The sequence below is a fragment of the Lissotriton vulgaris genome, chromosome 6 (assembly GCF_964263255.1).
Source record: "Lissotriton vulgaris chromosome 6, aLisVul1.2, whole genome shotgun sequence".
NCBI classification, from domain to species: domain Eukaryota; kingdom Metazoa; phylum Chordata; class Amphibia; order Caudata; family Salamandridae; genus Lissotriton; species Lissotriton vulgaris.
In genome coordinates, this window is record NC_141694.1 from 703399517 (window position 1) to 703415380 (window position 15864).

General features: G+C 44.7%; 1 protein-coding gene across 1 annotated transcript in view; it reads right to left on the reverse strand.

The window, feature by feature from the left end:
- Positions 1–13458: 13458 nt before the first annotated feature.
- NR2E1 (nuclear receptor subfamily 2 group E member 1) overlaps positions 13459–15864 on the reverse strand; it is a 119688-nt gene continuing 117282 nt past the window's right edge. Inside the window, exon 9 of the mRNA XM_086925684.1 lies at positions 13459–14584. Within this exon, the coding sequence (XP_086781810.1) occupies positions 14422–14584 (163 nt within the window). The 3' untranslated portion in view covers positions 13459–14421. The remainder of the gene's footprint in view (positions 14585–15864) is intronic.

The following is a 15864-nucleotide window of genomic DNA, read 5'->3' on the forward strand; positions in this document are numbered from 1 at the left end:
ATTGGTTTTGTAAATGACGAAACTATTAATTTAGCTATTTTCGAAAACAAAACATAAATAAAAAATATCAATTACAATATTATTTTGAGGCCTTTTACCTCATCTTTTCAAGTCGATCGACTCCTGGTGTCGTAGGGATGCTCGGTTTTAAGAACTGTGTGGACTGTCACCGCATGATGTCGGTGACAGACCCACACCGCGTGTGTTTCTACTGCCTGAGGCAGCGACCACGACCCAAAGTCGTGCCCCAACTGCTTGACCATGGCGCCGATGACTTTGCGGGAGCGGTCCCGAAAGTAGCTGGAAGTCCGGCAGTCGGCTCCGCGCCGCTCGACGTCCCAGTCCCGTGGGAGGTCGAGGGACCGGTTGCGGAGTCGTCGCCATAATTCTTCTGGACCCAAGTCTTCGCACTCGGGGTCAGGTAAGTTGAAGCATTCCAAAGAGAAGTCAAAGAAGCATGGTCTCTCTTCGAATTCCCCTCGCCCTTTGTTGCTGAGGGTGCGGATGGTGCCACCCCTGCGGCTCCGGCGGAGCCAGCGACGTCCCCCCCCAGTCTAGACCCCCTTCCTGGGTGGGGTGGGCGACGCCTGCTCAGGTGCAAGAGTTTCTTGCTGCCATGGCCTGACCCTTTGGGCCGTCTGGCCCCACCGGTGAGCCTGCGAGACCCGGGTGCCTGACTGGGAGTCCTGCTTTGCCATCTCCGGCGGCTCCGGCCGCGATGTCGCCATCGGCTCCGGCCCTGACGCCGCAGGCCCCCCAAGGATCCGGGATCAGATCCCAATCGATGCCGGTTGACCTAGTGACACCTCCACCGGCGCAGATCTCCCCAGCACCGCTTCCAACGTCGTCCCCAGGTTCAACCATGACCCGGACACGGTGCCAGATCGGCATCGCCTGACGCCGATACGGATGCTGATGGGCCCTTTTGTGCCCCATGTCCCTCCTCCTTATTTTTAGCCTGTTCCACAGACTTCGTAGGAAGGGGAGGACGGTGAGGGGTCTGAGGACCCTTTAGCACAGGACTGTGCTTATGATCCAGAGTGGGCAGAGGATTTGGGGGAGGCCAGTGGTCTTGACACCTTGCCTGACCTTGGCATACTGTCTCCTCCTACCGTGGCTACGGAGGATGGAGCCAGTTACGCTGTGGCGTTGCGTAGGGCGGAAGAGGCTCTCGACCTCGAACTCCCTACGGTGGCCGTCAGGACTAATCTCCTGACAGAAGTGCTACAACCGGCGGCTACCTCTTCGGAGCCTTTGCTGCCTTTTAATGAAGCACTATCTGATGTTCTTTTGGACACATGGTCCAGGCCCAACACAGGGGCTCCTTTGGATAGGAACGTGGCCCGACACTATCGCCTGGCTCCGGGTGACCCCCCTCTTCCTTACCCAACACCCCACCCCTGAGAGCTTGGTTGCCCAAGCCTCTACATCCCAGAGCATGTTCCCTACCGCACCTCTGGATAGGGAATCCAAGAAACTGGATCAGTTTGGTAAGAAACTGCTTTCATCTGCCGGCTTAGGGCTGTGGTTGGTGAACACTGCAACCTGGGCCGTCATACCCACTCTCTGTAGGACACATTTGCGCAGTTGCTGCCTAACTGCCCGGAGGAGGCCCAGGTAGTTATTTCCCAGGCGATTGCGGCTGGGAGAGACGCAGCAAAGTTCACAATAAGTTGTGGGCTACACACCGCCGACTTCCTGGGCAGGTCGATTTCCACGATGGGGGTGCTTTGGCACCACGCCTGGTTGAGGACAACTGGCTTCTCAGGGGATGTCCAGAACACTCTGATGGATATGCCCTTTGATGGCATTCGCCTTTTTGGCCATAAGGCAGATAGTGCGTTGGCGCGCTTCAAGGACTCCCGAGCTACGGCCAAGTCCTTGGGCCTGTTGGCCGCTCTGCCTCCTCCACCTTCTGCTTTTCGTTCCTTTTGTGGCCACAGAAGGGGCGCCCCACAGCGTTCGCAGAGCCACAGACCACAGCAGCAACAAGCCTCAGCGTGGTCGCGGACGTGGGAACCATCGAGGCGGTTCAGGGGGCAAGCAGTCCACTTCCACCCCCGCAGCATCCACTTGAAAGCCTTCCTAGTCCGACCTTTCAGGCCCATCAGACGCCAGTGGGTGGACGAATACGCCATCATCTTCACCACTGGCGCAACATCACTTCGGACAAGTGGGTGCTGCAAATTGTCTGAAGGGGCTACTCCCTCCCCTTCGAGACAACCCCTCCAGCCATGCCACCTCAGTACCACGGCATATCCGGGGATCACTTGGCGCTTCTCCAGAAGGAAGTTGCGGCCCTCTTGGCCAAGGGGCCATCGAGCGAGTTCAAACGCCAGAAGTAGGTTGTAGTTGTTATTCCCACTACTTTGTTTCCAAAGAAGGACAAGGGCCTAGTCCTATCTTAGCTCGTCGGAACGTTAATCGCTTCCTCCGAAAGGAGAAGTTCAAGATGCTCACACTTGCTCAGGTCTTGTCTGCCATGGACCTGCAAGACTGGATGGTGGCGTTGGACTTGCAGGACACCTATTTTCATATTCCTGTCCTGCCTGCCCAAAGGATCTACCTGCGATTCACGGTAGGCCACAAGCTTTTTCAGTTCACTGTGCTCCCCTTTGGCCCTACCAGCGCCTCTCGGGTGTTCATGAAAGTGATGGCGGTGGTCGGAGCTCATCTGCACAGATCAGGGGTTTCAGTCTTCCTCTATCTTGACGACTGGCTGTTGAAGGCGGGCTCGTCCCAGGCAGTTGTCTCCCACCTCCAAACTATGGCCGACCTCCTGCATTTGCTGGAGTTCTCCATCAACTTGCCGAAGTTGCACCTGATTCCTTCCCAGAAGCTCCTTTTCATCGGAGCGGTTCTGGACTAGGTCCAGTTTCGGATTTATCCTCCCGAGCAGCGAGTCCAGGACATTAAGGCTGTGATTCCATTCTTTCAGCCTCTGTCCCGGGTTTCCGTCAGGGTGACCCTTCGACTACTGGGTCTGATGGCCTCCTGCATCCTGCTGGTGGATCATGCCAGATGGCATATGCGGGCTCTGCAGTGGGACCTGAAGTTCCAGTGGGCACAGCATCAGTGCAACCTGTCCGATCACGTCCAGATCTCGGAGGGCACTGCATGGCAATTGCAGTGGTGGCTCACGAATCGTGATTGGATCAATGGCAGATCCCTCTCCCTTCCCCAACCGGAACAGACAGTTGTAACGGAGGCGTACCTTCTAGAATGGGGCGGCCACATGGGGGAGGCGGAGATCAGAGGCCTCTGGTCTCCGGCGTAGTCCAAGCTCCACATCAACCTTCTGGAGCTTCGGGCGATCCGACTTCCACTGAAAGCATTCCTTCCTTCTGGCATGGGGAGAGTAGTGCAGGTGTTCACCGACAACACCACCGCCATGTGGTATTGCAACAAACAAGGCGGGGTGGGGTCGTGGACCGTTCGCCAAGTGGCTCTGCACCTCTGGGCTTGGCTGGAACATCAGGGCATGTCCCTGGTGGTTTAACACCTGGCAGGTTCATTGAACGCCAGGGCGGACGAACTCAGCCGCCGGTGCTTGATGGATCACGAATGGCACCTGAACTCTAACGTGGCGCAAGGTATCTTTCAGCAATGGGGAGAGCCTTGGTTAGATCTATTCGCCACCGAAGAGAACGCTCAATGTCATCAGTTCTGCGTGTTGGAATTTCCAAGGCGGCACTCGCTCGGCGACGCTTTTCGTCGCGAGTGGAGTTGCGGTCTGTTGTACGCCTTTCCACCTATACCACTTCTGCCCAGAGTGCTGAAGAAGATCAGGCTCGACTGGGCCCAAGTCATCCTTGTGGCTCCGGACTGGGCTTGAAGAGTATGGTATCCCGAGTTACTCAGTATGAGCATCGATCCCCCGATCCGTCTGCCTCTTCGGAGGATCTTCTGTTGCAGCAGCAGGGGACAGTCTTCCACGGGAACCTGTCCAGTCTCCACCTCCGTGCGTGGAGATTGAGCGGCGGTAGTTGAAGTCTTTCGACCTTCCTCCCGAAGTCTGTAATGTTAGCTTGGCAGCCAGGCGTCCCTCCACTAAGATGGCGTACGCCTGCAGGTGGAATACGTTTGTGGCAAGGTGCACAGAAAAGGCTGTGGATCCCCTTTCTTCCCCTCTTTCAGAGGTTCTTCTTTTTCTTCTCTTTGGTCCAGTAGGGTTCTGCTCTGGGCACTACCAAGAGCTATCTCTCGGCCATTCCTCCCTTTTAAGGCTTCCAGATCAGCCTTCCCTTTTCAAGTCCCCTGTTGTAAATAGATTCTTGAAAGGCATCACACACATGTTTCCTCCTGTTCCTTTTGTGATGCCTCAGTGGGGTTTGAATCTAGTTCTTACTTTTCTGATGTGTGCTCCCTTTGAGCCACTTCACAATTGCCCTCTTAGTCTCCGCACTGGTTGTATGACATTACAACGTATTCCGTTGCAATCACCACGCATATCCTTTACCACGAAAATGCCTTTAACACTCCTAATTTTACAACGATTTTCGTTGTTAAACTATGCATGTTAATGGCATTTTCATGTTAAAAGATATCTCCGATCCCTACAAATTAACCCTAAAAATGTACCCTTAAAATTTACCCCTGCGTGACACCACCCCCTCATTCCCCCTTACCTCTGCACTCCAAGCAAGATTTGCGTTTTACGTCGTTAAGAGGAAGTGGAAGTGTCTTTCCGTTTCCTCTAACGACCCTGATTGCCTCCACATCTTTTTTCTTCTTTAACTGAAAACTACGGAAACAGGTGTGTTTTTTCGGGATGGAGACACCCCAAACCCCCTTTTCTAAACCCACACTTTTTTTTGGAGGGGGTGAGACCCTCCCCCACACCCCCCAAGCACCCCCCCCCCTTTTTTTTTTACCTTTATCACACATGCCTTTACTACGTATCTCGTAGCAGAGGTATGCGCGGTAAAGGCAATTCGTGGTAACCACGCATGCGTTGTAATGCATGCGTGGTTATGGTTATGCGTGGAAACGGCTGCGTTGTAGTGGCCATTTCCCCTCCTCACTCTAAAGACTGATTTCCTGGTTGCCATCACCTCTGCCAGAAGAGTGAGCGAGCTCCAGGCTCTTTCTTCTAAGCCTCCTTTTCTCTCTGTCCATCCGGACAAAGTTGTTCTATGGACTTTTCTGCCAAAGGTTGTCACTGCCTTTTACATCGGGCAGACCATCACTTTGCCCACCTTCTTTCTGCCTCTGCATCCCTCAAAAGAGGAAGAGAGGCTCCATCGTCTGGACCCAAAACCTGTGCTCTCTTTCTATCTGGACCGCACACAACAATTCCGGGTGGATGATCAGCTCTTTGTTGGCTACGTGTGTGCCAAGAAAGGTCGGGCTGTGCACAAGCTGACCATCTCTCGGTGGGTCGTTCTGTACATAAAGGCTTGTTACTCCTTGGCTTAAGAGGAGCCTCCGGTGGGGTTGCGTGCACACACTACCAGGGCGATGTCAGCCACTACTGCTCTGGGACTGGGAGTTCCCTTGCATGACATCTGTCAGGCAGCTACGTGGGCCTCGCTGTACACGTTTACCAAGCACTACTGCCTGGACAGCCAAGTCCTGAGAGGCGGCTTCTTTGGCCATTCTGTTCTCCAGGACTTTCTGGTGTGATCTTGGTTCGCTCGGGTATCTATTCTAAGGTAAGGAATCTATCACTACGTGTTTCTTTCAGATGCACAAGTTACTTACCTTAGGTAACGATATATCTGCAAGAAACAGTAGTAGTGATACATTCCTTCCCTCCCAACCCATCCTGCAAGCTGATTTTTAGGGTTAAGGTCATCCCTTTCAGGGCCCTAGTTTCATGGCATCAGTGGTCGGTTTTTTGCATGGCTTTGCGTTAATGGCGCGGAACGTCGTGTACAGAACTGACATCAGCGCGCTTGGGCACGTCTAAGTAGCTCCAGCTACATCATCCTGGCGCCAACGACGCATGAGGAGCCGGAGCCACATGACGACGCCTACCGACGTGCAGGGGTACTGCTGACGAAAAAACTTTCCTGATCCAGTCTGACGCCTGGAGTAATTCTAAAGTAAGGAATCTATCCCTACTACTGTTTCTTAAAAGATATATCGTTACTGAAGGTAAGTAACTTGTGTGTATTGCATGCAGGACCTCAGAACTGGAACCCTACTTTTATGTTTACCTTAAACTGGGATAACCAGAGGATACAAATAGGCTGCTTATTCCTTAGTAGTCACTTTAGTCAAAGCGCACGTTTTCAGAAAAATCATAAAAGCTCAAGTTTCTTTTTGCTTTAAGATAGACCGCTCCAGTATCCGGCTATTTGTGCAAATAATGTTTGTTGATAATAGACCCAACTGCAGTGCCGCCCCCGTGGAATGTTTCTGGAACAGAACCTTCAGAGAGAGAGGGATTTATTTGTTCATTAAAACTAAACCAAGTATTTTTAAAGAGTGGCTAAAGGATTTGAATAAAGAAAAGAAAAGGAAAGTTTTTGGCGATTGGCCACGTTTCTACTTTCTACAGCTACTTTATTGAGCCCAAGACAGAAAATAGGGAAAGGGTAAAAGCTAGAAAAATTACCATTGTGTAGCTTTTTGATGGAGCATTTTGTGTTGGTTGTCGTGTGTTAACGGATTCTGGCAAAGGTTCCGCCTGTCTTTTCACCTGTAAGCTGTGGCATATCCAAATAACCTTTCCTCTCTGACGAAATCACCTATACTAACCACCTATTTACATAAACTTATTTGTGTATGTTGTGGAAGTGTATTATGACTTAATAGCTCGCATCTGTTGCTTCCTTACAAGCATGTTGTACATATGACTCATGGCCTTAGGCACTTTGGCATCAGCTACTATCTTGTATAGGTTGTCTTTAAAATGTTAGGTTGCATTGCACCCTGGTGCCATGGCCATAACATCAAGTTGCCTTGTGAGGCTGCATGGTAATAAGTGCATTTTGTTTTACATCATTCGAATGTCACAAATGTCTGTGTTTTTGCTAGCAATTTTGGGGATCTTTTTTCAAAAAAGGTGACGCAGCCTTTCATTCCAGAGGACCATCCTGCTGATAAAAGACCAGCCCAGGACCCCTGCAGAATACAGCTGCCTTTGTTGTAAGTAGGGTCTTCTGAAGGGTTCTACATTTGTGTAGGTAGATAATGAGACTTCTGCTTATATTCACCCTTTCAGCTTGGGTTAATGCAATATTAATTCTTATAATTCCAACATTTTCTACTCAAGATTAGGGTATGATTAAAATATGGCCCCCCTGGGAGACATATAGAAACATAGGAGGGATATTGCTAATGTGCGAGTCAGGGGGAATAGGCGTAATCGCTGTATAGAGGCAATCCAGAGTCTTAAACTGGTTAATTTAACCAATGTTAGGGATGTGATAACCCTACAAAACTGGGGTGTACTTTAAATGTGGTGCTGGCTATAATGAAACTAGACACCAATGTAAGATTTTAAAGAAAAGATTAGGGTATTATAAACACCCTTAACTACTAGACGTCTTACGTTTGTGTGTACTGATTGCGAGGTGGATAAGTAGGGATTCTTATCCAAACATCCCTGGTAAGTGCCTCTGGCAGATTTTGTTTATCCATTGGGCAGTCGTTCCAGTGAGTGTAATCAAGAGGTAAATGTGTGAGCCCTTCTGTATGGTTATAGGTTGTACCCATGACCCAAGACGGAATATCCATCTGGTGTGTCTCTGGAAATATCAGAATATGCAACAGGCTTATAGCACTTCTGAACAAGACTTGATCACATGCAAGAGAAATTAAGGAAATTGGGTAGACCTTTTGTTCCAGAATTCCTTGATCTAAGGGACCATGGTCCTGCTTTTTTGATCAAAACAATTCTAGGTTGTATTGAAAAATGGGGAACAAAATGGTGTTTTACTGAGCGGCAGTCCAAATCTTAGAGGAAGCAGAATCCAATGCGTGTATGAGCACACGCAACAGCTAAAACTTGTGCTTCATAAAAGGTAATAAAACAATGTGTTATATTTATGATACCTTGAATAAAGAATATGAAAAAATGAAACAAAATGTGTACCTTTTGATTAACAACTGGTAAATGCTTTCGCATTGTAATTGTATTAAGCCTATGTGACTACATGACTCCTCATAATCGCTTCGTCCTTCATGATTCAGAAGCCAGCTCTTCAAAGAGGGAAATGATTGAATCGCCATTAAACAAGTCATCGCTTATTCTCAAGAAATACACCTCTATTTCAATTACCAAAGGCAAATGTAAACCCATCTCCACACTCCCCACCATTTGGAAAACGTCAAGGAAATTGTTATACCCAAACACTTCTGAACAGTTGCCTCAGAAATACACTACAGGCCAGTTTGTTCCAATAAAATGGGGTTTAAAAAAGTAACTTAGAATCTTAGTTGAAGACTTTGATGGTGCAAAAACGGGGAGACATGCCCCTCTTGTTACTGCTATGCATTAATTTAGGCCAGTGGTCTTCAAACTTTTAAATGCTGCCCCCCTTCCCTGTGGCAAAAAATAAAAGAAATCATCGGTCCCTCTCAGACTTTTTCACAATTATTCTATTAAAGTGGCGATGTTGAACTAAGTGTGGACTTATCTAAACATTGCATTTAAGTTCTATTTCCGTTTGAAAAATACAATTAAATACATGATTGCCAAATATACTATTCTGGTTAGGCAGGCCTTGCAAACGTGAAATAGTACCCGCAGTGTGATAATTGGGAGAAAAAAATGGGGATTGGGTTTTTAAGAATATTTGAGTCCCTTCCTTTTTGACACATACTCCCAGCTAGGATATAAATCGCAAAAGAGGTTAGTGAAGGCCCATTACAGAGAATTTTACTGCCACTCGTTTGTGTCCGCTTAAAACAAAGTATTGTTATCAGCCTAATCCTTCTTTTGCCCAGAGCCTGGCGCACCGCACACCTCTGAGATCACTTGGCACCAGTGTGAAGACCCCTGGTTACACGTTAACACTACTGACTCACACTGTCATCATATTTCTGTCAATCGGCACTTCCAACATCACAATTATGCGGATGCACACGTAATCACCAGTAACATCAATCCTGGAATAGGCACGGTCATTGTATCAAATTTTGACGGAAGCAAAGCTTTTACTCACTGGTCTCCTGTAGGCCTCATTGACATTACTCATGGAGCACCTCTGCTAATCACCAACCAAAAATGTTCAAACACACCATACCTGCTTTGAAAGAGCTGCATTGTTGTTGGTGGCTAACGCTCCACTAGAGGCATATCAACAACCCCTGCTGGAAATTCAAATCCTCGTAAAGAGCGCACACGTCAATTTGCATATGGCCTGAAACCCTGGAATGATCTCTTCTTGAACCAGAGTTGCTGCTTCATTGGTGCAATTTCAAAAATGTCTCAAAGCCCTTCCCAACATACTCCATATCTGCACATGTAGTGTACATATCCTGCTGCTTTGTATTGCATCTTCCTTGCCCTCGCAGGCTTGGCTCACAATTTATTAATTACCCCCTGTAAAATAAATTAAATTACCACAAACTTCTCTAGAACTCTAACACCTTGTAAATGGACCTGAGGTGAGGAGGCTGAATTCCTGGCGGACGGTGTTACTTATTCTTAACTATAGTGTTTTTTTATTCAGATTGTGCTCGAAGTAATTCTGGTCCATTTGCTGTTAGATAGTCCTCAATCAGTTCTAGGGAAGCGTTAGAGTCTGAAATCGAAGCTGATTAATGATGTAAGTGAATTTGTCTCTTATCTGCAAAGTTCTAGCACCATATCAGAGTATCAAAACAACTATTATGTGAGCACTCCTGAGAAAATGTAAACATTTTATTACGGCAACAGTAGTAACATGGATAGGAACGTTTACCACGCATTACAATTACCACGCATACCTGTATATGTGTGGATGTATATATATCTTTTTTTTAAAGTGTTTTTACTTATCTGATTAATTTTGTTGGAAAGGTTAATACATGACAAAGGCATATACATGGTAAAGACGTGCATTGTAACGGATTCGTGGTACAGGCATGCATAGTTCCGTCACATATCTCTGTTGGATATGTAAAAGTCTATAGCCCAATTTTTCCCCCTTGATTTCAGAGCTTACGTTAGCATATAACTAGTGCATTGATATCTTCAATAAAAACATATAGATGAAATGTCAAATGATTACGTTTAGTAGTTTAAATTATTTTTTCTTGAAGGTTGTCAATAAATTTCTAATATAATATGTAGTCAAGTGTACAATGATGGCCAAAAACAATTTTCAGAAACAGTCAGCTCTCAATCCTGAAAGCAGAAATTTAAAACTTAGTCCAGGTGGATCAAAAGACAATCTCTCTTGGCATTAAAGCTGGGAACCTTTTTTGAAATTTGTAATCATTGCTTTGAAATTTATAATTAAACTTTTTGTAAATAGCTAACAAAATGAGGAAAACATATACCTCTGTGGTGGCCCACAAATAAGAAACTGAATCAAAGTACTGAAGTGAGATTCTTTGGTACTGATTATATAGGTAGCTTGAAATTTTTTACGTACGAGCTGTGTCCCGCATTCTAATCTCATGGAGATATTGCAAGACTGTTGTTTTAGATGGCATCAAATGCTGCAAACAAGTGCAATATGACCAGGATTCTAACACATTCCTCATCAAGCACTATCCCAAGGTCATCCTGGTCTGAGTCCATGCCCCAACCTGGCCTGAAGGCATATTACTTCACAAACTGATTTTTTTCCTTTACTTTTCATTCTGTTCTATGAACTTTTATTTTGTTATTCATGTGCATCGCTCATTGAGCCTTAAAAAAATGTTAAAAAAGCTCAGTTCGAAGCATGCCAGGAGAAAAACAAGTGCCTGCTATGATAAAATATGAACTCATCAGATTTCCAAGATAGATCCTGAGTCAGGACCTATCTTGTAATTCTGCTTTGAAGATTACATATGAAATAAAAAATCCTCTAAGGTAATGGGCCTAAAAAGAAATTCTATTTTGAAACAAAGAAAAGTGCTAGAATGTGCTATACTGAAGTTCTAATTTCAATATGTTTAATAGGACTGAAACCAGATTGAATGACTCTCGACCAGGGGTATTCAAACTTGGCGGCGGACCTTTCTGGGGGAGCCTCAAGTTTTCCCAGGGGCGGCGTGGGGAGGTTGGAGGGAGGGGCTTGGCTCTGGCTAAAAGAAGCATTATGCTGATAACAGTGCTTTGTTTTCAGCAGAAAAAAATGAGCGCCTGTAAGTCGCTCTATAATGGCCATCTTTTGTCATTTATATCCTGGCTTGGAGAAGATGTCAAAAGGGAAGGGATTCCAAATATTCTTCAAAACCCCCACCCCCATTTCTAATAACCACACGGTGGATATGTTTACATGTTAGTAAGGACTGTCCTACCAGAATAGTATGTATGTCGATCATGTATTTGATTGCATTTTTAAAACTGTAACGGAACTTAACTGCAATGTTTAAATAAGTCTAGACATATTTAAATATTGCCAGTTTCATGGACTAGGGGTCAGGGGTTTTGTGCGTTTTCCACGGGGGAGCATCATTAAAAAATTTGAAGACCACTGGTCTTGACGGAAACTGGAGTTAGAGAAAAAGGTTGTTGGGCTATTCATAGGTGTGTCATCATAATGTGTCTTTGGTATTCATTTAACCATGTACCTTCTGGTCCGTACTAAGGATTCGAATTTTTGTATCAATGAGAAATGCTCCCAACATTTTCTAACAATTTTTAAAGATATTTGGTCTCCATAAGCTGCTGTGGTGGCGGGGTTGAGAGAAGATCAGCAATATAGGCTTTTGAGTGTGGTTAAACGTACAATGTTTTGACAGTGTTAGGACACATACGTACACAATAGCATGAGTGTGAGTTTAGTGTGTACCTCCAACATTACCAATGTTGCCCTTTCATTATCTGCCCCACTCCCAAGACTCATTTTAAAAGTAAAACAATAATAACCATCTGTTATTTCTTTTTTTTTTTTTAGTTTTGCAGCTGCTAGTGGGGGGTAGGGTGGGGGGTGACGGGGTGACGCTCGTCCGCCATAGTGGTGGAGCCGGCGCTGTGATTCATAATCTGATCTTCATTTCTGTTTGCAATCATGTCAAGCTTTTGCAGAGAGAACGATGAACAGATTTAAAAAATGACAATTTCAAAGAGCAAAAGTGAGCATACAACAAACAAGCACTAATGAAAAACAAAACATGAGATAAAAACTTGAGCTGGACGAAAAAGAAAATATACAAAGAAAAACAAAGTGCGATCTTGCAAGGATGACTGTTCGTTAGTTGTACTGACTGCCAGAGCAAGGAACTTGTGTGGTTTTGGGAGGCAGCCACCAAAAATATGTTTAGCCCAATTAATGACATCACTCTTGCAAGATCAGGTGTTGGTTTTCTACTTACAAAACAAAGATGCATTTTGCAGAAAGCCCTAGACGCAATCACTCTATTGACCACAAATCCACAAAGCACAAACCTTTAGTGTGCTTGTTGGTTTATTGGGCCTGATCCCTTCCCTAATCCAAGGTTTTGCAGCGATTAATGATGAAGAGATCAGCCAATTAATATAAAAGGGCACCTCCAAGAGTGCGTTTAACTAGTAGTAGGGAAAGTACAATTTGAATAAGGCTACAAACATTCAAACGAAACAGGCAGCGTATGTGAATGTTTGCCATTTTGTGCTTTGTAGTGCCAAGTATTCAAATCAGTTTGTCATTTCAGAATTGCGTTAGGTCCAACCAGTCATTCACCTAGTTCATATACAGTAGATCACAAGGAAGTAAGGCTTGACCCACACTGCGTCCAATAAACAAGAAGTCCCTCACAGGTTATCAGCCACTGCCTGATGTCACATTCTGCCAGCAGCACTTCAATATGTTGACATGGTCAACTACCTAGAGCTTTCCATAGTCACATGAGATCTTGCGCAGTCACGTTGGGCAAGGGATTTAAATTAAACTAATTTAAAAACTCAAGATACAACCACTGTTGTTTTTTGATTATGGGGAGGGCATATTCTCGAAGACAGGAAAGTGTGAACAATGGAAGATATGCTGTAGATTTAAAGTACAGAGGAGGTTTGTTCGGGTGGTAATGCTTAGTTTTCAAGATTCACGAGAAAGGTACAATTTCTTGTGAGGGTTATTCACAAAATACCGATCATGAATGTGGCAATTTTTTTCACTCGATTTAGCTTATAAATTAAGATTGTTCTCCGAAAAATATAGGAAGATGAGTCGGAGACAAACCACAGTAACATTTGTGAGGTTGACTTAAAATTCAATATATAGTTTTATTCTGTGTAAAGACAATGAGTACAACTTTTGAATTCACAACTCCGTTAAGTTACTGTGCACAAAAAAAGTACTCATTCTGTGATCGTCCAAGTGCTGATAGAGATTCCTTCTTCCGCGCTAGTACCTAGTAAGAAACCGACACTTAAAAGTACAGCAGCTATTGAATAATGTTTTTTACTACATGTTTCTTATGTGCAGGTCAGTGTTAAAGAAGCAGTAACTGGATTTTTTGTGTGACCAAGGATTCAGTGGAACACAGGTAGTTAGTCGTCGATCAGCTGCACGTGCGCTGTTGCCCTTGTGAGATCATAGTTTGATTGGATAGTGTATGCACACCCTTGTAAGATTTGTTCACATATCAATGGCAGTAGGTACAGACTCCATTGCCTTTGGCTTCAGCAGTAGTCCACTGGGCAATGTGCTAATCACCAGCATAATCCTCTGTATTCAAGTTGGTTGCACTCTCGACTTTCCTCTGAGGGACTCTTGTCTTGCCCTGTTGGGTTTTTCTTTTCGCATGATTTGTTTCTGAAACGGTAACTCAAGTGCTGGTTGGGTTGACAAAAATTACGATCAACAAATCGAACAGAAGTCAACGCTGACAAGTGTTCAAAATAAGAGTCCATCAAATGTACCTCTTCTCATAGATTTAGAGGACATTATTCTGGCAGAAATCTCCATTTTGTTCTTCATTTTTGTCCACGGTTGACATTTTGATGGAAATAACAAAAAAGAGGCAACATGTTAAAATATTGACCAAAATAAATACAAATCAAATTCTTTGTGCCTTTGCAGCCAACCATGTAACTAATGGAATGAACAATAAGTACAGGTTTCCATCTGAATCACTTTTAGGAAGTATTTCTACAACCCACAGGAAGAGCACTCATTTTTCTGATGCACTTGAACTGTTTTGAAGTACAAATGACTCATCTTTTGAGGCAGATGATGTTCAAAGCAGCACATACCACTAGGCGTGTGCCAGCATGTGCTTTTTTTCTAGAAGAGTTAACATTCCCAGGTCCATGGTTCCTTCGAGGTGCACAGATTTAGGTTTGCTTCATGTAGGATTCCTTGTCTCCAAATTAGTTAATCTTTACATAGTCTTAGGTTGTCCCTCTGTTTATATGTCACTCGATTTGTACATGTCTGAAAGTAGTCTTGTGATTGGCACGTTTCCAATTGTTTTTTTGAAGAACACTTCTTCTATCGTGGAGGGGCTGATGGAGCGCAGAGCTGGCAAAAGCAGGAGTAACTTTCCGAAGCGACATGGTTGTGTGGGATACCTGCCCGGGAAATAAGAAACCACAAATGTAATTAGCATGTTCTGATTTCCTCTTGTTGCTCTTACACAATTCCAAAGTTTAATAACCCTTTACAAACAGGGCTGCAATTACACAGATCTTTACATTAAGAGCCTTTAGTTGAAGGTGCTTGACTGATACTTTCCCTCTCTCCAAACCACTAATTTTCCCCTCTCACAAATTATGTAAATTGCTGTGAAATTCCCAGCCGCCTAATTTGATTTCAAAAGTTTGTAAACCTGGCATTGAGAAAAAGATGTTTCTTAATTTGAGAAATTGTATCAACGTTCCCCAAAAAATGACACTGTTTTCAAAAGTGCTGTCTGGAATGTGACCCCCAAATGTTGTCAATTTGGCACAAAATTGTATAAGTCTTACTCTGGAACTGTAAGTAGTAACAGTAACATGTTATTGATGATTTATAGATGATTCTTAAATTTAAGGGAAGCCACAAATAAAAGGATAGATATTAATAAAATTATTTGAACTTATAAATGTACCATAAAAATAATTATGCAAGCTTTAGCAAGAAATTCGGTAAGTCCTCGACAACTAACGACCTAACTTGAAAGAGACGTAGAACTCATGTTAAATGAAGAAGGGTCCGCCCTTACTGACAACATTTATAAAATGTTAATCCCGCTATTTCCACATCACGTTCTGCACAGTAGAGTTTAGTTTAATTAAACACACTAATACAAAGAATAATTTGTCCACAAGCATAATTTGATTATGCAGGACATAAGTCTCAAGTCAAATCTCAGCTTTGCTATCTTAGCTACCGTGTCCAACTGGCCCCCATGATTAAATAAATTTCATTAAAATAAATCATTTACTCGAGTTTTTTTAATTTAAGAAAAGCACTTGAGCCCAGATTCTGAAAGATATCGCACAATGCAGCGCAGCACCTAAAGAGACTGCTGCGTTGTGCGACTGGGAGAAAGCAGGAGAGCACCATATTCACATAGAAATAGCCCTCCCCTCTCCCTAGCACTGGTGATTTCAGCTGCTGAGCACCACGCACACACCTTAGCGCCAGGGTGTGTGTATGTGAGTTTTGTACAGGTTTTGTACAGGAAGGGTGGCCTTCCTGTAAAAAATACTATGCTTCGACAAGTGAAAAAGCTTTTCCTACTTGCATGTGTGCTGCACAGAGAATCTGGTTTAGTGTCAAAAAGCATTGGTGGTAGCACGGGTATGCCCATGTACCACCCATGTGTGCCCATGTACCACCCCCTTCACACAAAGCCATGCAAAGCAGT